At 39.7% G+C, this 23,162-nt stretch overlaps 1 protein-coding gene across 1 annotated transcript in view; it reads right to left on the bottom strand.

The window, feature by feature from the left end:
• LOC124784992 (atrial natriuretic peptide-converting enzyme) overlaps window positions 1-23,162 on the bottom strand; it is a 265,876-nt gene that overhangs the window by 69,244 nt on the left and 173,470 nt on the right. The window contains exons 3-5 of the mRNA XM_047254143.1: window positions 21,991-22,204; window positions 13,860-14,026; window positions 5,741-5,948 (exon numbers count right to left, since the gene is read on the bottom strand). Coding sequence (XP_047110099.1) covers window positions 5,741-5,948; window positions 13,860-14,026; window positions 21,991-22,204 — 589 coding nt within the window. The remainder of the gene's footprint in view (window positions 1-5,740; window positions 5,949-13,859; window positions 14,027-21,990; window positions 22,205-23,162) is intronic.

Below are 23,162 nucleotides of genomic sequence, written 5' to 3' on the forward strand. Positions count from 1 at the left end.
ATATATATATATATATATATATATATAGACACACACACACACACACACACACACACACACACACACACAAAGATGATGTGACTTACCATACGAAAGTGCTGGCAGGTCGATAGAAACACAAACAGACACATACATACACACAAAATTCAAGCTTTCGCAACAAACTGTTGCGTCATCAGGAAAGAGGGAAGGAGAGGGAAAGACGAAAGGAAGTGGGTTTTAAGGGAGAGGGTAAGGAGTCATTCCAATCCTGGAATGACTCCTTACCCTCTCCCTTAAAACTCACTTCCTTTCGTCTTTCCCTCTCCTTCCCTCTTTCCTGATGAGGCAACAGTTTGTTGCGAAAGCTTGAATTTTGTGTGTATGTATGTGTCTGTTTGTGTTTCTATCGACCTGCCAGCGCTTTCGTATGGTAAGTCACATCATCTATGTTTTTAAATATATTTTTCCCCCGTGGAATGTTTCCTTCTATATATATATATATATATATATATATATATATATATATATATATATATATATATATATATGTGTGTGTGTGTGTGTGTTTTGTCTAAATCAGAAGAAGGCTTGTTGGCCAAAAGCTTACTTGTTTAGCAGTCTTTTTGTTGTGCCTACCTGTGACTTAATATTTCCGCTATATGGTGAGTAGCAATTTGTCCTTTTCATAATATTGTCAGGACATGTTTCAGTGCTTCTCAAAATTGTGAAATGGGTAATGTGAAGGAGTTACAGTTTTGCATCAGATTTTGCAACTTAAACCCACTGCATGCTGACAGAGGCATTTTGTGAGAGTACATTGAGTCAAGCAAGAGCATTTGAGTGGAATTGCTTCAAGGAAGGCTGAGAATCTGCAGAAGATGACAAACATTCTGATCGACTGTCAAATTGTACAACACCGGAAATGATCATGAAAGCACATGATGTGATTGACAAAGACCGTAGGCAAACAATTTGCAATGTTTGTAACTGACCTGGGCTGTCATAAAGTACACATAAACAAATTCTAGCTGATGAACTGAACTCAGAGACAAATTGCAGTGAAGTCTGTCCCTCACCTTCTCAGCTTCGACCAATGAAAACTGAATTCATAAATGCATTGAGCTGCAACAAAAAGTTTGAGTGTGTCCTAAATTCTTATCCAGAGTCATAAAAGGTGATGGACCTTGTGTCTATGATTATAACCCTGAAATGAAGCAGGACTCATCACAATGGAAAATGGCTGAAAATACCTTGACAAGTTCGCAGCAGCAAGAAGTCAAAGCTGATTTTTTTTTTTTAACTTTTGAGGAATAGCGCATAAGAAGTTTGTTCCACCTGGTCAGGCTGTCAACAGGCAGTTCCACTGTGATATTTTGAGGTGACTGAGGGAAAATGTTTAGTGCAAATGCCCAGAGTTGTGGAAAAAGGAAGACAGGTTGGTGCACCATGACAACGCACCTTGCTCACTTTGAAGGAATTCCTGACCAAAAAGTACTTGGTAACAGTCCTTCACCCATACAACTCACCAGACCTAGACCTGAGCAACTTCCACTTGCTCCCAAAGATGAAAATCACATCAAAAGGGCAATGTTTTGACTCGTCTGAAGACATCCGAGTGGAATCGCAACTGGTCCTGGACACCCTTCACTCTGTGGACATACAGGAGTGCTTCCAAAAATGGGAACACTGCTAGGATAGTTGCATACATGCACAAGGTGACTGGTTTGAAGGTGCTGGAGGACATTAGGAAGTAAGTATAGTTTTCTGATTTTTACAATGAAACTTTCGGATATTTTGGGTAACACTTTGTACTTAGCATGGTGCCATGTGTTAGGGTTTTTTCGCATTCCAATAGAGTATGGAGTTCCGAGAGAATGATTGCTTAACACATTGACTGCTACTTAGTTAGTGATGGATGGTTCACTGCCAGGCCATGCACATGTTATTAGGCATGAGGCTACATGGCGTCAGGCATGTGGCTCAGATAACTCTGTGCATGCTGTAATTAGTTTAATACTGTCCTTCCAATCTCTGTGTGATGGGAATGATACATATGAGCTCTAGACTCTTCACTTAATGCTAGTTCATCAAAGATTGTGTAAGTAAGCTTTTGCAGGGTAGTTTACATCTGTCTGCCAGTTTAATTTTTTCAGCATCTCTATGACACTCCAGCAAGGGCCAAAGAAACCTGTGATTGTTGAAGCTGATATTTACTGTATGCATTGAATATCACCTGTTAGTCTTATTTGGTGTGGGGCGTGTGTACTTGAGCAATTTGTAGGATGAGATACACGTGATTTATAAGCGGCCTCCTTTTGTAGACTGACTCCATTTTCACAGTATCCCGTCAGTAAACCAAAGTTTGCTACATGTCTAACCTACCATTGAGCCTATATGATCATTCCATTTTGTATTCCTATACCCAAGTATTATGAGGCTGCTGTATCATATGAGCACATATAATCACCCACAATACAACATGTTTGCAATAGGGAACAAAACTGTATTCTCCATGGCATTAGTTTTAGAATGAAACATATGCTTCATAATCTCTTTTGGAGGACCCTTCTGGATAGGCATGCATTTAGCAAACCACTTCTGGGATTCAGTGAGGTGCACCAACCCTGGTTCGAATCTGCCCAGTGGGTTAACAATGAGGGCCAGTGTGCCAGCCAGTCTGAATTTGGTTTTTAGGCAGCTTCCCACATCTTACTAGGTGAATACTGGTCTCATACCTCCATCCTGTCTCAGTTACATGATTCACAAACATTTATAAAACATTTGCACACTTTCCCATGGGATAACACTAGATGTACAGTAGCAGTACACAAATTCCATCCTGGCAGGTGGGTGAAAGGGGTGGTGTTGGGAAGGGCATCTGTCCGCCTTCTGCCACTAACATTGCCAAATCCAATAATTAAAATTTGACTCTGTGAAGACTGGGAGCCCATTCAAGCTTCTTTTTTTTTTTTTTTTTTTTTTTACTGAAAATACTTTCCAAAATATTCAAACCTAGTTGAGATACTTCAGCTTCAGACCACAAAATAGGAAAAATAAATGAATAAAATGGAAATATAAGATTTATGCAAGCATATTAACATTAAATGGAAGTAAAATGTTATTGATTTTTCAAGTATCCAAGTATAATGATTTATGCTTTATGAGATAGCAGTGGATTTTGGAAATGAAAATACCAGAACACTAATTTACTTTTTAGTTTCAGTCATGAAAGACTCTTGACGATATTATGAAACAAATGTTAATTGAGGGCAAAAAAGTATTCATTTCTCAGGAATATGTAATATAGACAAATTTGATTTCCACCCTAGTCACCTAGTACAAATCTTTTTAGACAAATGGATATACATACTACAACCATGAAGTACATTTATATTCTTATAAACACAGTTTGCAGCTAATAACCTTTTTCGTATACATAAATATACATCAAATTAACATGCACTGTATATAACTCTGCTTTAGCCAAGGGAAGGAAGGAGTTCAGTATGTAATCATAAAAATGTTTGACTATCAAATGATAGAGCACAGCAATCAGTCGTCCTTTTCTTGCAGGGTTTATTTGTCAAATTCTAGATTTCTGCTAGTGCCTAGCCATTATCAATGCACCATTTCATAGTATCAGTGCATGTTCTAATACATCAGTCCTCTGTTGTTCAGGTGTCTCGTCACAGTTTTTCAACACTACTGTATAATGATTATACAGTAGTCTTGAAATAACTGCGGCAGACACCCAACCAACAGGGGAGTAATGTACTAGAACATACATTGATACTATGAAATGGTGCATTGATAATGGGTAGGCACTAGCCAAAAACTTGATTTCCTGAATAAAACCTGCAAGAAAAGGATGACTGATTGCTCAGCTCTATTATTTGAAAGTCATATCACAGCCATTGAGTTCACCCATGTTCCTAATGGCAGATAGCCTAATGAATACAATATGTGATCAAAAGTACCCGAACACCTGGCTGGAAATGGCTTACAAGTTCATGGTGCCCTCCATCAGTAATGCTGGAATTCAGTAATTCAGTATGGTGTTGGCCCACCCTTAGCCTTGATGACAGCTTCCACTCTCGCAGGTATATGTTCAATCAGGTGCTGGAAGGTTTTTGGGAAATGGCAGCCCATTCTTCACTGAGTGCTGCACTGAGGAGAGGTATTGATGTCGGTCGGTGAGGCCTGGCACAAAGTCAGCATTCCAAAACATCCCAAATGTGTTCTATAGGATTCAGGTAAGGACTCTGTGCAGGCCAGTCCATTACAGGGATGTTATTGTCGTGTAACCACTCTGCCACAGGTCGTTCATTATGAACAGTTGCTCAATCGTGTTGAGAAATGCAATCGTCATGTCTGAATTGCTCTTCAGCAGTGAGAAGGAAGCAGGTGCTTAAAACATCAATATAGGTTTGTGCTGTGATAGTGGCATGCAAAACAACACGGCGTGCAAGACCCCTCCATGAAAAACACAACCACATCATAACACCACCGCCTCTGAATTTTACTTTTGGCATTACACACACTGGCAGACGACATTCACCAGGCATTCGCCATACCCACACCCTGCCATCGGATCGCCACCTTGTGCACCATGATTCGTAACTCCACACAACATTTTTCCACTGTTCAATCATCCAATGTTTACACTCCTTACATCAAGTGAGGTGTCATTCGGCATTTACCAGCATGATGTGCGACTTATGAGCAGCCCCTCGATCATGAAATCCAAGTTTTCTCACCTCCTGCCTAACTGTCATAGTACTTGCTGTGGATCCTGATGCAGTTTGGAACTCCTGTGTGATGGTGTGGATATATGTCTGCCTGTTACACGTTATGACCTCTTCAACTGTCAGCAGTCTCTGTCAGTCTACAGACGAGGTTGGCCTGTTCGTTTTTGTGCTGTATGTGTCCCTTCATGTTTCCACTTCACTATCACATCAGAAACAGTGTACCTAGGGATGTTTTGGGGTGTGGAAATCTCGTGTACAGACATGTGACATAAGTGGCACCCAATCACCCGACCATGTTTGAAGTCCGTGAGTTCCACGGAGTGCCCCATTCTGCTCTCTCATGATGTCTAATGACTACTGAGGTTGCTCATATGGATTACCTGGCAGTTGGTGGCAGCATTATGCACCTAATATGAAAAACATATGTTTTTGGGGGTGTTCAGATACTTTTGATCACATGGTGTATTTATTTATACAGTACCCCAAGTCTGGAGGGCTCAAAAATGATTGCACACTATTTGTTCTTGGAAATTTCTACTAGGTATGCTGAAGTCATCTGATTTATGAGGCAGTCAAGCCAGCCCATCATTTTCTGGACTATTTTTCCTATCATTGTGCATGATCCATTTATGTTTTCTATTTCCTGTTTTTATTTTGATGCATGAACCACTTTGAAAGCTCAGGATTTAACATCTCATTTTTTTATATGGCAACCAAGATAAGTTTTTGCTTCTCTTTGGTGTAGGGGGGTATTATTTAGATAAGTGATATTATGAGTTCATTTCAGTTAGTCTAGTCACTATAAATTATATATATGGTAAGCTTAATGAATTCCAATGTCTGACAATCTAAGTGAATGTTGCGCCTATTAATTTCCACAGGAATGATTTAGTCTGCAATATTCCTGTTTCCCTCCCCTGCCACGTTCCTTAAACTTTGTAAACTCAGCTTCCTCTTTGTGCCATTAACAAAAATAAATTAAGAAGTATAACAACTTGACAATATTTTACCTGAAAACGATGATGTTGTCACGCACCTCTTGTATCGACTTATGCCCAAAGATGTTTGGATAAGATGTTCTGTTGTACGGCATCTTTGAGCAGTACTCTAGTTCAAGTGCTGCACATCTTCTTGGAGGTGCAGGGGTTGTGGATGGTGGTAATACTGGCAGACTTGCAGTTGTGGGTGTTGTGGTAGATGTCAGTGCTGCAGTACTTTCTGTAAAAAAAATTACAGTTGCAATGTCTGAATATATATAATATAAATAATTATAGTGCACACTAAACCAAACCAATCCCTCTTAGCACCCAGGCCCTGCCTTATTAACTCAAAAATGTTCAAATGTGTGTGAAATCTTATGGGACTTAACTGCTAAGGTCATCAGTCCCTAAGCTTACACACTACTTAACCTATATTATCCTAAGGACAAACACACACACCCATGCCCGAGGGAGGACTCGAACCTCCGCCGGGATCAGCCGCACAGTCCATGACTACAGCGCCTAGACTGCTCGGCTAATCCCGGGCGGCCCTTATTAACTTATTACATCTGCCACATCCCACCAGTGCTCCCTCACAGCATATCACAACAATCAGAACTTAAAAAAAAAAAAACATTGTTGTCAATCTGTAGAGCAAAAATCTCAATTTCACAAATGTTTCAGTCCTTTCCAAATATGTCATCTTCAGCCCCAAACACAAATTCTGTCATGGTGATCTGGCCAAAGATCTGATCTCCCCCACTAGTGCCCATCCACCCACTAGTTATCTGCTCGTATGAATTCCTTACTATTACTCTGGCCTCACCTTGTTTACACAGGCCTCCTTCCAAGAAGAAATCCTCTTGGTGGAGGTGAGATAACCCATACATAACCTTCAGATTGACCCAAATTTGATAACATTCCCTGTAGACAAAGGCTCCACCACTGTTGTTGTGTACCACATTGATTACCTGACAGAAAGTATCCACCAACTGTCTACATCTTCTTCTTATAAGCGCTACCTCAGTGATCACATTCCAGAAGTCCAGCATTATTTCCAGTAGTTACTCAAACTCCTGGGCTCATCCCAGAACATCTTCCCAGAACCCATCTCTTTTCTCATTCCAACTATTCCCTGCACATTCACCTTTTACTTGCTTAACAAAGTCCATAAATGTATCCTGGTTACCGTGCTCCCAAGGAAAGGGTTTGCATAATCAACCTCAAGTTCTTGCTGTTTTGTTTCATAACAAACAAAAAGTGAAACTATCTGTTCAGTGTGGCAAGAAGTATTTGGAAAATCATTTTAATTGTCTTATTGACCAACACCTCCCACCCATCACCCACACCCAAGTTCCCCATATCAAGGCCACAAACCAGTTTCTTCATAATCTCTCAACCATCTGCACCCTATTACCAATTGGATCCCTCTTTATCAAAGTTGATGCCACTTCCTTATACATCAAAATTCCCGATACCCATGGACTTGGTAGCATTGAACACTCTCCCACTATCTTACTGGCTCCCACCACCACATTCCTACACCTTACCAACTGTAGCCGTATCCATAATTATTTCTTCTTTGGGGAAGAAAAAAATGTCACAGGCGTATATGGCAACCTATTTAGGGGCCATCCAGAGAAAAATTTTCCTGCACCACCAATATGCTAAATTCCTTAACTGGTTCTGGTTCACTTATGATATTATCATAATCTGAACCTGGATGATATCTTCATGATCTGGCCAACACACACTATCTTCATGGCTCCACAGCCTCAGCACTTTTTCTCCTATTAGCTTCATCTAATCCTACTCAGCCCAGCAACCTTCCCGGACATGTACCTCTCTGATGGCTCCATAAAAACCTCTGTCCATGTCAAGCCCACTAAACACTAACAGTACCTCTAATTTGACAGCTACTATTGCTTCCACACTAAAAAGTATATTCCATACAGTGTGGTCACCTGTGAATGTTGAATCTACAGTATGAGCAATGTTTTGCCCCGTATTCTAAAGTTCTTACTAAGGCTTTCACAGACAGACACAGCTCTCCAAACTAGTCTGCAAAGAGATCTCTTGCCTTATTCACGCAAGCCCTTTAATGGAAGAAGTTAACCTGGGGTCCAAGCTACCTACCATCAGTCCAGGACACGTGGAACATCCTACCAACACTTCTTCCCACCTCTCCCAAAACGGTAATCTGCTGTCCATCCAATCTATGAAATGTCATGGTCCATTCTTGTGACATATCTGTGTGTAAGACCAAGGTGTGAAACTTTGCCCTATGCACACATGCTCAGCACATGCACAAAGCAGATTCTGTCACAGGAATGTCCTATCCTACCACAGGCAGTGCCACTTGTGAAAACAGTCATGTCATATATCATATCAACTCTGCTGTGATTTATGTTCTTTTGTGGCCACCAGCCAACTATACACCCAAATGAATGGCCTCTGCTGAGGTCAGAGTTGACTACCTAGTGACAGAACATGCTGCCGAGCACAACTTATTCAATTTCAATAGCCACTTCATAAGCTGTGTCATCTGGATTCTGTAATCTCATGCTAACTCGAATTTGAACATGTTCCAGCTTGTTGCACATGATGCTGCACTTATACATGACCCTATATAAATCTTTAGTCAGTGCATTTCTAGCTTTCAATTGTGCATGTGGCATTACAGAAACATTATGGCATAGTGGCAAGGTTTGTGTGTTTTTAAAAGGGACAGTGAAACATCAGATAACTATTTACAAATTAACCTCAGTTCAACAAGTTCTTTCCATTTGTTTTATAACAAACAAGAAGTGAAACTATCCGTTCAGTGTGGCAAGAACTACTTGGAAATCATTTTAATGCTTCAGAGTTCAAAGACATTCTTGAATTTTGTGCTAATAAACTACAAAAATGTTTATTGAGGAGTGATTAATTATGAACTCATAGAGCTCTCTGTTATATTTCTTGGAGAAGATATGAATAAGAAATTAAAAATCTGATCTCTTTTTGCAGTGCCTCAAACAAAGTGAGTGGCAGGAGCAATTTATTGTCTACAAATGTTCTGATTATGATCAGAACTAAAACTGTGCATGGCAGATGAAACTGCTTTAAAAGCTGTTTCATAGCTTATCGAAGTAATTTATGTTAAACCATGGCTCTTGTGAAGTGCAGCTGTCAAAGCACCTAATCAGAATCAAATGTTCGTACAATCGGCCCCATATTTAAGTAATGTTATGCCAAAAGGCTCAATAATTTTTTTTGTCCTCCCCCCTCCCCCAATAACAAACTTAGGAAACTGTACAAAAAAAAAAAAAAAAAAAAGTATATATATATATATATATATATTAGAAGGAAACATTCCACATGGAAAAAAATATATCTAAGAACAAAGATGATGTGACTTACCAAACGAAAGCGCTGGCACGTCGATAGACACACAAACATACACACAAAATTCTAGCTTTCGCAACCAACGGTTGCCTCGTCAGGAAAGAGAGAAGGAGAGGGAAAAGACGAAAGGATGTGGGTTTTAAGGGAGAGGGTAAGGAGTCATTCCAATCCCGGGAGCGGAAAGACTTACCTTAGGGGGAAAAAAGGACACAGGTATACACTCGCACACACACACATATCCATCCACACATATATAGACACAAGCAGACATATATATATAAATTGTATGGAATTATGGTAAGCAACTTTGAGTTCAGAGTATAAAGATTGGTTGCAGCATGTCCAAAATTTGGAAACATAGTGTTATTAACCACACAGACATACACACAAAGTATAACTCAGTAGGGGAAAGAAAAGTGCATCAACAAAGAATGTCAGTAGTTCAATGGCTTTCTTCTTGTCATGTTATCTGCAAACACATTTATCGCATCCTCAAAGTCTAGTTTCACAGTCAGACCGTTTTCTATTGTTAGTTCACCAAGGTGATTCAAATGCTCCAAGTTTGAGAAGCACACAAGTAGTTCTTAACCATTCCAAAAAACTGAGTATGATCATTCAGCAGAGCAGTTTGTAGTATGCTCAAATAAATTTGAAGCACAATTCTGATGTTTGGAGGAATATCAAACAGATATTTCTCTCTTAGTATTTTATTTAAGACAGGCAAAGGACTTCTCATATTTAGCACTGAAAAGGAAGCTTTAGAGATAGACATGTTCTGTTCCAGAAGACTCCTCTGACTGAGTAAACATGCTGCAATTGTTTTGAAGTGTCATAGACTTTATCAGTGTCTATTTCCATCAAACTGGGCAAGAATGAGAACTTTTTACAACACTCTTTGTAGACACCAAGGTGCTTATTAAGCTCTCTGGGTAGTCTGCACAATAGAGTAAAATAATAGGTCTCCAGTATGTCACCACCAGATTTGGAAATGACAGTTTCAATTTCTGATTGAGACTCCCTCACCGAGGAACTTCTTTTGTTTCTTCACAGGTTTTTCTTCAGTTTCATTGATTTCTACAAGTTGTATAGTCTCCTGTTTCACTCTCCCCCAACTTTTTGTACACTTCAAAAGACACTATCAGTCTCATCTATGAAAGTTAGAAGTAAAGTATGAAGTTTCGCTACTGCAGGTATGTCAACTTCTTCTGACTGTAGTGTTTTGTACTCACTACATTGAAATGTTCCAAAATACTCCTTCCATTGTAGCCATGAATGCAATATCTTTAGAGCTAAGCTTTTGCAATATCCCTGTTGGTTCTAATTTAATCATAGCTTTCTTGCTTTTCTCTTCAGTAATGCACCTGAAAGCTTTACTGACTGTCTCAGTTAGCATTTATGCTTTTTCAGGCTGCTTCTTGAGATGACCATCTTGTAATGCAGAGAGACTTTAAAGTTTCCACCTTCAAAAATTGACTGTAGAATTTTCCAGAGTTCCATTGATGCCCAAAAAATTATTTATTTTTGTAGCAGGTCAGAAAATGTGGTACCTATGTTACAGCATGTGGCTGCACTGGGTCCACCAGATTCAGGGAATGAGTGGAACAGGGGATGAAAAATGCCAATGGATTGAAGGACTTGATTTGGGCTTGCAGGCCAGAGTAGATTCCCACTATATTTGCAGGAGTAGCATAACTTTGGTCATGACAGTTGATAATATCTAATTCATGGGAGTTGAGAAGCTTAAATACTGCATCGATCAATTCATTTCCAGTATGCCCAGCATTTCTCATAAACTCTACAAACCATTCTTGTGGTACATCATCTTTATTCACATATCGTGAAATGAAACTTGACTGATCAGTGTGGAACATCAGTGGTAGCATCCAGAATAACGGAGAAATATTTTGCATCAACTAACTCCTTTATGATCTCTTTTGTGACAGTCTTCCCCACATTATTTATAATTACTTCATAAGTGCTAATTGCTAAATAATAGGTGTTTCCTTTAGCCAGGTTTGCTTACTTGGGTATGTGACCTGCTAAGAATGTATCATATTCAGCTGTCAGATCTAAACACATCATAAAATTACCATCTCTTAAGGAACCAAACTGTTCTTCATCTACATGAAATGGCAAGCCCCTTGAATGAAGTTTTTCCACTATAGCCACTACCCTTTGTAGTACATTCCTCCAATACTTAACTTCTCTTGTGACTGAGTAATAAATTGTTTATCGATTCTACATAGAGTATTTCCGCTTTCATTGAAATTTATAACACAATCGTGATGTGCACTGGAATTTTTCATATTCAGTTACCCTTTGATTAGTGTGTTTCCAATTACTAAAGCAACTTGTACTGAACTGGGATGAGTCCCCAAACAGTTTACATGGTGACAGAAAAGTGACACCTGACTGGGAGAGGAAATCAAATAGTTGTGTTGCACAATGTCTCATTCAACAATTTCCTGTCAAACAAGTCCTTGGAAACCGACCATCATTGCTCACTCTGACTTTATGAAATCAAAGTTTCTATTCTGTTTAATTCCATTTTGTACTATTTAATCTAATGTTTTTCCCTGATTTCCCAAAAGAAGGGATCTTCATCAACTGTAAAATCTGATGAAACTTCCTGAAGCCTAGCTACAGTTCACTTGCTGTGATGTCCTTTGTATGTTGGTTATCAGTTTCAGATTCACTTACGTGAATCTTGTGTTGATAATGCCACTCCACTGTAAATCATTTATCGGTTTCAAGTTGTCAGGAGATGAAGAATTTGCAGCTACAGAATCTAGTCCTTTGTTAATGAGAAATGAGTTAACTTTGACATATGATCTAAAACTTCATTTTCCCTCCTCCTCTTTTGTTCAACTAATTTTCTGTAGCCTGTGACACTGAAATATTTTCTACCATCCATATTGACGTTTACTTTATCTCAGAACTTCACCATATTAATAAAACAGTAGGAAATACATACAAACAACAATAAAAGCTCCAACTTGATACTACACTACATCAGAGCTTCTGTTTCTAAATCTGATGGATCTGTGCCTAATCACACAAAAACATCACAAGGCAGTTGCCAACAGCATTATGCACATCTCCATGTGTCTTATCTATGATTTCCCTTTCACTAATAAGAATTCTGGCAACCATTGCTGCCCCCCCCCCCTTTTCTAATGTGTGTAAATTTTCTGCTCAAAATTTTTCCATTCCTAAGAATTTATTGTCCTGGGTCAGGGCCCATGTGGCCCATGCATAAATACAGGACTGCTTACAATCATTAAAATGATATGATATGAAAGGTGCAGAACTGCCTAAAACAGACATGAATAAATTTAGCAGGCACATTAGGTACTTATGAAAGGAATTACCACTCTTATTGCACTTCAATGATAATGATGATGATGATGGTGATAACAATGTGCTTTTCAAATTCAAAATGGTAACAACCTCAGACAGGGAGAATTTGCACATGGAAAAGATATGTCTCTTCCTACCTGGAAATATTTGCCAAATTATAAAAGGTTCAATGTACTTTCAATTCCATATTAAGCTTTCACTTTGATTCTCTTTTTGTTGTTTAGTTGTATCTTCTTCCCAAATAAAACAATAGACGCTTCCATATCAATTAAAAGTGGAGATGCTAGTCTCTCATCTGCAACTAGACATGTGCCCATATTTTCTTTTTATAAGTAAAGTTGACAGTTAGTTGGTGAGTACTGGTTAATGACACAGCTCAAAAAGCTGTTAAGTTAACAAAACTTTTATGGGTTGCTAACTATAAATGAAAAACAAAAGAATTGGGTTTGGCAGTGTGTCAAATATCACTGAAAGTTACACCCTGACAGAAAGTATGAAACACTGAAAAGAAACGGTCTTTAGTAGATTCAAAACACAGAAATTACATCTAAACAAATATAAATAAATAAAAATTATGGTTAAATAAAATTTATTTTATATCTTATTAATTTTATGTTTCATTATGTGTTCCAAGAGCATACTTAGTACCCAACTTTATTTTCAAGTTGGCATGGGTTAGCATTATCCAAACGTGATGAAATTTCATTTCTAAATATTTCTGACCAAATGGAAAAAATATCAACAATGTAGGAAAAGACGGATTGCTCCTTACAGTAAAGATGACACATTAAGTTGCGGACAGGCACAATTAAAAGACACTTATATAAAGCTTTCAGCTGCAGCCTCCATCAGTCAAAGAAAGACACACACAATTCATACACACAAGCAAGCACACCTGATGCACACATGAGTGCCAACTCCAGCATCTCGGGCCAGAATGCAGCTATCCTGTGGGATGCAAACAGCAATCTGGAGACGACAAAGAAGGGAAGGGATAGTAGCGTATTGGTGGGGAGAGAGGTTTGGGGCCAGGTTAGTTATGGGAGAGGACAAAGTGTTGTAAGGTTAATTCCCATCTGCGCAGTTCAGAACATCTGCTGGTGGAGGGAAGGATCCTTCAAATCAAGTGTGTTATGATCAGCTGCATATTTTGCCACAGACTAGTCTACTTTGTTCTTGGCCAGTTTGGCAATGGCCACTCATCTAGGTGGACTGCTGATGTTTATCATACCAATATAAAAACATCTGGAATGATTGCACCCGGTAACACATATTCCAAATAATAAATTTTACAAACTACTAATGATGTATGAAGTTTGTCTCACTCTTTAATAATGTATCACAGGCCTTCCTTGTCAAAACGTATAAAAATATAGAGAGAAATAAACAAATAATATATTACCTTTAACTTCCAGGCTGCCTGGGTCAATTGTGTAGTTGGAGAAGTATAGTGATTCAGGATTGACAACACCTTGCTTAAGGGCTTCCACCACCAATGGTACATCGATATTCATCCAGTATGGATCAAAATGAAGGTTAAAATGAACCACCAAATCCTTTGACTCCATCCTATATAGAAATGAAAAAGTTTCATATAATAATATATTTATACTCTCCAAATGGATATTCTGTAAAACCTTAACAATCATATCCAACATCTAATGTGCTGAGACTGAAACCATGGCCAAAGTTAATCACAAGTAGTAAGTGGAGGAAAACACACACAAGGAAGAATCTTTCAATGTAATGATCAAGTGGTTGATGAGGTCATTATGGGCAATCATTTTAAAATGTACTTAGCTTTATAAGTTATTAAATAAGTCAGGCTTTCATGGCTGACAAATGAAATGATATCCACATTATAATTTTTTGGTGGTATATGTATAATATCAGATTGCCAGCTTATTCATGTGTATGGTTCAGCAATGATATATGTGATTTGTGCTCTCTAGAGAAAAATCTTGCTAAAGATGATCATGTCATAATACCTGGGGGTTCAGAAAACAGTCTTGCCTACATTTTTAACTGTTCAATTGAAGGTGACTTTCATCACATTGCTAAGAATTTTCCTGGCAGTAGTATAAGCTGGATATAATTTTGGCACGAGTATGTACTGTGGTCACCATGCAGTCAGCAGTGGCTGACAACCAAGTACAACAGCTGAGGTACAAACTTGTTTGCTGATGCCATCTAATACCGTGACAAAACATGAATATCTTTCTTGTAAAACCATGACCAACTTTGAAACATATCTGCAATTGCTTGTCCAACATGCTGGGCATTTCTTTAAAATGACTCTCTAGCCTTTAACTTGATCACAACACAAAATCACTAAAATTCAGTTAAACAATGGAAACTCCAAGTTGAAATAACAACACTCTATAGACTACTACTCACTGTAAAGATGACCCATTGAGTGCAAACAGGCACAACGAAAAGAGATTACACTTGCGTCTATAGGCCAAAGCCTTCCTCAGCAAAGAAAACATAAACACATTCACACAAGTAACCACATTGCATGCAAACTCGACTGCCACCAGTGGCAGCCCTGACTGATCGGAGCTGCTGGTGGTGGTGACTGAGTGTTCGTGAGGTGTGCTTGCTTGTGTGAATGTTTTCTTTGCTGAGGAAGACTTTGGCCAATAGCTGCATATGTAACTGTCTTTTCATTGTGAGTGTCTGCACTCAATGTGTCATCTCTATAGTGAGTAGCCACCTATCCTATTCCTTATATTGCCATTAAAATTCAATTACACAAGCTGTGCTCTTTGTTGCAATCTTTGCATTTCTAAAATGTTGAACTCTCTAGAATGAAGCTCAAAAGGCATAATGTCATTACAGGTGTTAATTCTTCATTTTCCATTAGTGTATAAAACAACAATGTGGTAATAAAAGATAGCAGAGAACTAGTGTAAAGTGCAAAGGTACACTCTCATGACACCAGAAACAATGACTAATTAAAAATAATACCAAAGACTCATTTATTCGTTTATCATTTTCCACTGATCACATGAAAAAAGAGAACTTTAAGGAATACTGAACGTGTCAATATATCTGTTAACCAAACTAAAGCGACTTGTGGAATAAATGTACTGGGAAATAAAAGTAAGAAGTGCAAGAGGCTTCAATAGGCTGCGCGAGATGTGAAGTTACTTACTTTACACAATATTCTTACTGCTTCTTTCCAAAGACTGAGTTGATGTAACTCTCCACACTAGCTTGTTCTGTGCAAGCCTCTTCATCTCTGCATAAGTAGGGAAGTCCTCATTGGCTTTAAATCGGGGACATGACGAAAATGCGCCATTAACATCCACATCAAGTTTTGAAGACGAAATTATTCATGTCCTTTAGAGTGACATTGACGCTCTGACAGCAGAACTGACGTTGCCAAAGCAGGAAAATATTGCATTGGAACGTGAAAAACGTAGTGTATGTGTAAAAACTCTAATATTAAATGGACCTAAATCGGAAAATAAGGTGAGTGATACAGCTGACATATGGCGAAAAAATTCAGCCGCCATTGCGAAAGAAAAAGAAACTGAAAATACGGAAGAACTAAACAAATATAAGTGGAACATTGTTATGCAGAAAAAGGACAAAAAGGTGCGTTATAGTAAGATAGAAAGTGAATTCTTTGTTGTAAGTGATTGTTGAAAAACATGGCGTTCCAAACTCCGAAATCGACGTTCGACCAGGAATCATGACACATATATTGCATAAACATCTAAATAATGTCTTAAACTCCAGAGAGAGCATAGCAGATACGCGTAACAGCAATCCATAACGTCTTTTTATCCATGTGGGAACAAATTCCCCTCGAAACAACAGCGAAGAAGAAATTTTAAACCACACGAGGAACCTTATTCCAACGGCCAGAAACCTCTACAGTCTACACGAATTCCAGAATAGTGGCTCCGAGCACTATGGGACTTAACTTCTGAGGTCATCAGTCCCCTAGAACTTAGAACTACTTACACCTAACTAAGGACATCACATGCATCCATGTCCGAGGCAGGATTCGAACCTGCGAACGTAGCAGTCGCGCGGTGTGGCCGGCCGGCTCCAGAATAGTAATCAGTGGCATTGTGTACAGGAGATCGGTGAGTGACAGCTGTGTGCAGAGAATAAACGGCACCATTAAAGAGCAGTGCAATAAACTGGAAGTTAGGACCCAACAGATTTCTAAGTGCAAAGTGTCTTGCCAAAGATGGTCTACATGTGAAAAGGTTGGGCTCAAAAATATTCAGTAAGATGTTCATAGACACCTGCCAGGTTATAAAAAATAAGGGAAACAAAGTACTGATGGGGGTAAAAAAAACTTGTGTAGAATTAAGAAAGTCAAAATCAAATCATTATCAGGCAAAACCTGTGCTGAAGCCTATAAGTAATAGTCAATGCAGATATGTTAGGCACTGGACTATAATTGGTTTAAGACTGATGCTTCAAACAATAAAAGCTCCAAAATAGACGAACTGGAAATCATTCTATCAGAATGTGCTAATACTAGAGTTGTTTGTCTAAATGAGCACTAATTTACTGAGAACTCAATTAAAATTAAAGAAAACAGTGAACTTCAGTTTAACAAATAGCTTTTTCAGAAGAAACAAGTCACATGGAGGATCATATATTCCTTTACATAGTGGTATAAATTATGAAACCAGAAATTGTTTTAATTATTGAAATGAAAAATATCTGTTTGAGAGCTGTTGCATAGAAATAATAGACTCACTAGTAAATGTTACAGTAATCTCAGTATACAGAATCCTAGGGAGATCAACAGGAGAACTATTCTTATTTGAGCTTCAAATTATGGTAGAAGATCTTTGTAGAGAAAAAATGTAATAGCTGCTGATTTTAATAATGATACCAAGTGTGATAGTAGTTACATTTCAAGATTCACTGACTTAGTAAAGAAATATGGTTTAAAATTTAACTACTTTGAATCTACCAGGGGCAATGGCCAATCAGCAACCTCTATTGACAATGTTCTAACTAAGGATGTTCATAAATTTTGTATATATCTAGGTATATCAGATCATTGTTCATTGAACTGCTACAGGCAGGCAGAAACATCTCAAGTATAAGAATCCATATGAGAAGGAACGTTAGCACAGAAAACTTGGAAATATTTAGTAATAAGCTAAAGAGAAAAAATGGCCTTTTGATCATTCTAACTCAAGTGATGAAAATTTGAGAAATTCCTAAGTAGTTTTCTTGGTGTCTTTAATTATTTCCACCTGGACTCTGCAGCAATAAAATGACAAATGAAAGTGGATTACCCAGGCCATAAAAATTTCCAGTGTAAGGAAAAGGCAAATGCACAGAGAATTAAAATATAATAAAGATAATGATTTCATTGAATATGTTAGACTCTATAAAACCATATTTAAAAGAGTTGCCTAGGCAGCAAAACAATTGGCAAATAACAGGCTAATATTAAATCATAAAAATAAAACAAAGGCTGTGTGATCAGTCATTAAATCTGAGTTAGATGTTAAAGCCTGTAACCAAGAAATTTCAAAAATTGACACTGAAGTAAATACCATTGTAAATCCAACTCACATACCAGAGTGCTTTAATGACTTCTTTGTAAATGTTGCAAATTCTGATGTCAGCCCCTTTGCTCTAAATGAAAACTCTGAAAACTGTACTAAATTTTTAAAAGTTTCTGGGAAGGATGTAGAAAATGCAATCCTAGGATTAAAAAATAAAAACTTGCAATCTAAGATGGCTTAAGCACCAAAGTTATTTAAGCAGTACACAACAATATTCCAGTGCCCCTAGCTCAAATAATAAATCAATGTTTTGAAGATGGCTGTGTCCCAGAGGTACTGAAATATGCTGAAGTCAAACCACTCTTCAAAAAGGGATCAAGAGAGACCATCATCCTATCTCAGTTCTACCAGTCATATCTAACATATCCGAAAAACTTACTGTTCCTCAAATCTAAAAATTCATTGCAAAATATTCTATTACGCTAAATAATCAATTTGGTTTTTGACAAGGGAAAAACACCATAGGTGCTGTGAACAGTTCTTTGAGAAAATAAGCACATCATTAGACAAGAGCAATAAGGTGACAGGAATTTTCTACGACCTCACAAAGGCATTTGCTTCTGTAAACCACACATTGCTTATTTACAAGCTTGAAAAGTATGGCATCAGCGTCAGTGCCCTACAGTGGAGTAAATTCTATGTATCAAACGGAAACCATGGAGTTAGCATCTCTTTAAATGGTGCAGATTATTTTTCGGACTGAAAAAATATTTCAGAGAGTTGCACAAGGCTCTATATTAGACTCAGTCATATTTCTCTCCTATATTAATGACTAACCATTAAATATTAACCCCACATCAGTTCTGTTCACAGATGGTACTCCTGTCTTAGTTAAAAATGAGGACTCAGCCAAAATTCCCAAATCTGTGATCAGTGCACTCAGTATCTTAGAAAGTTGGAAATGGAAATGAAGTCCCATGCTTCTTGACAGAGTGTAGGGGAACAATGCAGGAGACCCGCACTGCCATACTAGGCTAGGTCCTAATGGAGGTGGTTTGTCATTGCCTTCCTCAGACCACAATGGGGATGAATGACGATGATGAAGATGACACAACACCCAATCATCTTGAGGTAGGTGAAACTCTCTGACGCCGCTGGGAATCGAACCTGGGACCCCGTGCTCAGGAAGTGAGAACACTACTGTGAGACCATGAGCTGTGGACTTAGAAACTTGGTTTCAGCTAAATGGGTTGAGTGTAAACGTGTCTAAGACTCGCCTGGTGCAATTCAAAACCAAACAGTCAAAATGTGAGCAGATAAGCTCGTTCATAACAAACAAGATCTAGAAGATATGACTCAGTCAAATTCTTATGTTTACGCTTACAAAAAATTTAATAAACCTAAATTCGTTAATTGCTGTTTACTATATTAAGAACAATCTTTTGAAAGATGTACTGATGTGTTAGTATGGTTCAGAACATGAAAATCTCTTTAAGAGAAACTGACGTGTAAGTAAGGTGCTGAAACTGAAAATACTGAACATGACAATCATTGGAGAAAGTGTCATCTACTACTGAGACTTAAAGTTTTGGATTAAGTGTAACTGAAAAATTTTAAAACATGTATGGAAACAAGTAGAAAAATTAATTAGAAACTATAAATACTTATGGCAAAAAGGAACTATAGACACTGGCTGCAAATGAGCATTGATTTAAATCGATGGGGAAAGTTGAAAATGTGTGCCCAGACAGGGATTCTAAACCAGACCATCCGCTTATTAGGCAGATGCATTCACAATTGTGTCATCCAGACACAGTCGTCATTGGATCTGCACAGACTACACTAGCGTGCCTCCTGTCAGACCCAAATTCTCCACTCACTACTAATGCAGTGCCCCTTGGACAACACCCTCATTACTCGTGGCTTTTCGCCGATTCCCGTAAGAGTCCAAGCCTGGTGTGCATCGCTATTGAGAAGTCATTGGCCGTTCCCTTCTTAATTATGTGTATATCTATGTGTTGTCAGTTCTCTCGGACCTCTCTCTCTCTCTCTCTCTCTCTCTCTCTCTCTCTCTCTCACACACACACACACACACACACACACACATATATATATATATCAGACAAGATGCTTACGTACGTGTCACCTGTCAGTCATATATAAGTGGCTGACTAGAGTATGATATAGCTTCCTCAAGTGGGCACAAAGTACTACTCCCCATCCCTCCACCCACCCATCCCTTTGGTGTTGCGAGGGTCAAAGGAGACAGAAGCGTGGGGAGATGAGGGAGCTTCAGTCGAAGTTAGAAAGAATAGTGGAAATGAGAATGTTACACTGAAGAACCAAAGAAACTGGTACACCTGCCTAATATCGCGTAGGGCCCCTGCGAGTATGCCGAAGTGCCGCAACACGACTTGGCATGCACTGGACTAATGTCTGAAGTAGCACTGAAGGGAATTGACACCATGTATCCTGTAGGACTGTCCATAAGTTCGTAAGAATACGAGGGGGTGGAGATCTCTACTGAACAGCACGTTGCAAGGCATCCCAGATGTGCTCCATAATGTTCATATCTGGGGAGTGTGGTGGCCAGCGGAAGTGTTTAAACTCAGCAGAGTGTTCCTCGAACCACTCTGCAGCAATTCTGGACGTTTGGGGTGTTGTAGTGTCCTGCTGGAACTGCCCAAGTCCGTCGGAATGCAAAATGGACATGAATGGATGCAGGTAATCAGACAGGCTGCTTACGTACGTGTCATCTGTCAGAGTCGTATCTAGACGCATCAGAGGTCCCATATTACTCTAGCTGCACACGCCCCACACCTTTCACCAGCTTGAACAGTCCCCTGCTGAATGCAGATCCACGGATTCATGAGGTTGTCTCCATGCCCACACACGTCCATCCGTTCGATGCAATTCGAAGTGAGGCTCGTCCGACCAGGCAACATGTTTCCAGTCATCAACAGTCCAATGTCGGTGTTGACGGGCCTAGGCGAGGCGTAAGGATTTGTGTCGTGCTTCGGCCCCAAAAGCCCATATCGATGATGAAGTTAAAATCTTCTGGGTTATTAGGCCACGTCATATTTCTTCTAAATGATCGATGTTTTGACCCGTCTACTCGGATCTTCCTCAGGATCGTCTGGTGTCCACTACTGCCGGAACAGATCCCAGCAGAGAGGTCGAAACATCGATTATTTTAGAGGAAATATGACATGGCCTAATTACCCAGACGATTTTAACTTCAGTGACAACGGCCTCGAAAGCCTGCAGACTTACATATCGATGATGTTTCGTTGAATGGTTCGCATGGTGACACTTGTTGAAGTCCCAGCATTGAAATCTGCAGCATTTTGCGGAAGGGTTGCACACCCGTCACATTGAACGAGTCTCTTTAGTCGTCGTTGGTCTCCTTCTTGCAGGATCCTTTTCCGGCCGCAGCGATGTCGGAGATTTGATGTTTTACCGGATTCCTGATATTCACAGTACACTTGTGAAATGTCATACGTGAAACTCCCCAATCCATCACTTCCTCGGAGATGCTTTGTCCTATCGCTTGTGCGCCGACTATAACACCCCGTTCAAACTCAGTTAATCTTGATAACCTGCCATTGCAGTAGCAGTAACCGATCTAACAACTCCGCCAGCCACTTGTTGTCTTCTACAAGCGTTGCCGACTGCAGAGCCGTAATCTGCATGTGTACATGTCTCTGCATTTGCATACGCATGCCTATACTAGTTTCTTTGGTGCTTCAGTGTGTTTTCAAAATTTTAAAATGTAAAGTTATTGACTAGATCACAATAGTTTATTAGGGTGGTCATAAAGTACACCCCTCCTCCCCCTTTGGTATAGTGAGGGTTAAAGGATGGGAAGATGAGGAAGCTTTTTTTGGGGAGGGGGGAGGGGGGGGGAGCAAAGACTCGTGCCTCAGTTCAAGTTCGAAAGAACGGTAAAAATGGGAATGTTAAATCCCACACTTCCCTTGAAAATCCAACCTGTCGGCGGTGCAAGACTGCAGAGGAGAGTGAAGGTAGCGTACTGACCCGTCGAAGGCGAGCACCTCGGTGCCCAGGAAGGCGGAGTGGAGCGGGCTGCGGCGCAGCGCCATGTTGAGCGACTCGCGGTAGGAGCGCGCGCGCACCCGGAAAGCCTCGCTCGCCGGGTCGGCCAGCGGCGGCTGGAAGGCGTCTCCGCGCGCCACCCGCATTGAGCAGACGAACACCTGCTCCGCGGGGCCCTCCGACGCCAGCAGCGTGTCTGCAACACACAAACTCACAGCGTCAGCTCTCCAGTGCTGTCCGCTCTCCTTTACAGGCTGCTGCACTGCTGTAAACATCGTACGCACACTGTAGCTCGGCGCTTGGCTTGGGGAATCCTTAGAGTGACAGTGTGGCATTTTACCAGCAACTTCTCACGTACTAATTGTTCACTCTAGACCAGTGGTTCCCCACCTGGGGATAATTACCCCCTGAGGCGTAAAGTGAAATTCTGTGAGGGGTAAAAACTTAAGGATCGACTGTGTTTCGGTGGCTAAACTAAATTCTTTGTGAGACAAAAAAAATTAAAGACAAAAGCTGTTAATATGTCAATGGGGCAAGTAGAAAATTTGTGCCGGACCGAGATTCGAACTCAGGTTTCCTGCTTACTAGGCGGATGTGCTGACTACTTCACCATCCGGACACGGTGGCCACCACAACTGCGTGGACTACCCTAGGATGCTTCCTGTAGGATGCGAATTCTCCAGTTATACCACAACTACTAATGTAGTGGCCCTGCTCATTAGCCTCATTACTCGTGGCGTCTCGTTGATTTGCGTATAAGTTCGAGCTTGGAGTGCATCTGCACTGAAGCCGTCATCCGAAAGGACAGACACCATATATATATATATATATATATATATATATATATATATATATATATATATATATATATATATATATATATATAATAGGGTGGTCCATTGATAGTGACCCGGCCAAATATCTCACGAAATAAGCGTCAAGCCGGCCAAAGTGGCAGTGCGGTTAAAGGCGCTGCAGTCTGGAACCGCAAGACCGCTACGGTCGCAGGTTCGAATCCTGCCTCGGGCATGGATGTTTGTGATGTCCTTAGGTTAGTTAGATTTAACTAGTTCTAAGTTCTAGGGCACTAATGAACTCAGCAGTTGAGTCCCATAGTGCTCAGAGCCATTTGAACCAATAAGCGTCAAACGAAA

This window comes from Schistocerca piceifrons, chromosome 1, assembly GCF_021461385.2.
Source record: "Schistocerca piceifrons isolate TAMUIC-IGC-003096 chromosome 1, iqSchPice1.1, whole genome shotgun sequence".
NCBI lineage: Eukaryota > Metazoa > Arthropoda > Insecta > Orthoptera > Acrididae > Schistocerca > Schistocerca piceifrons.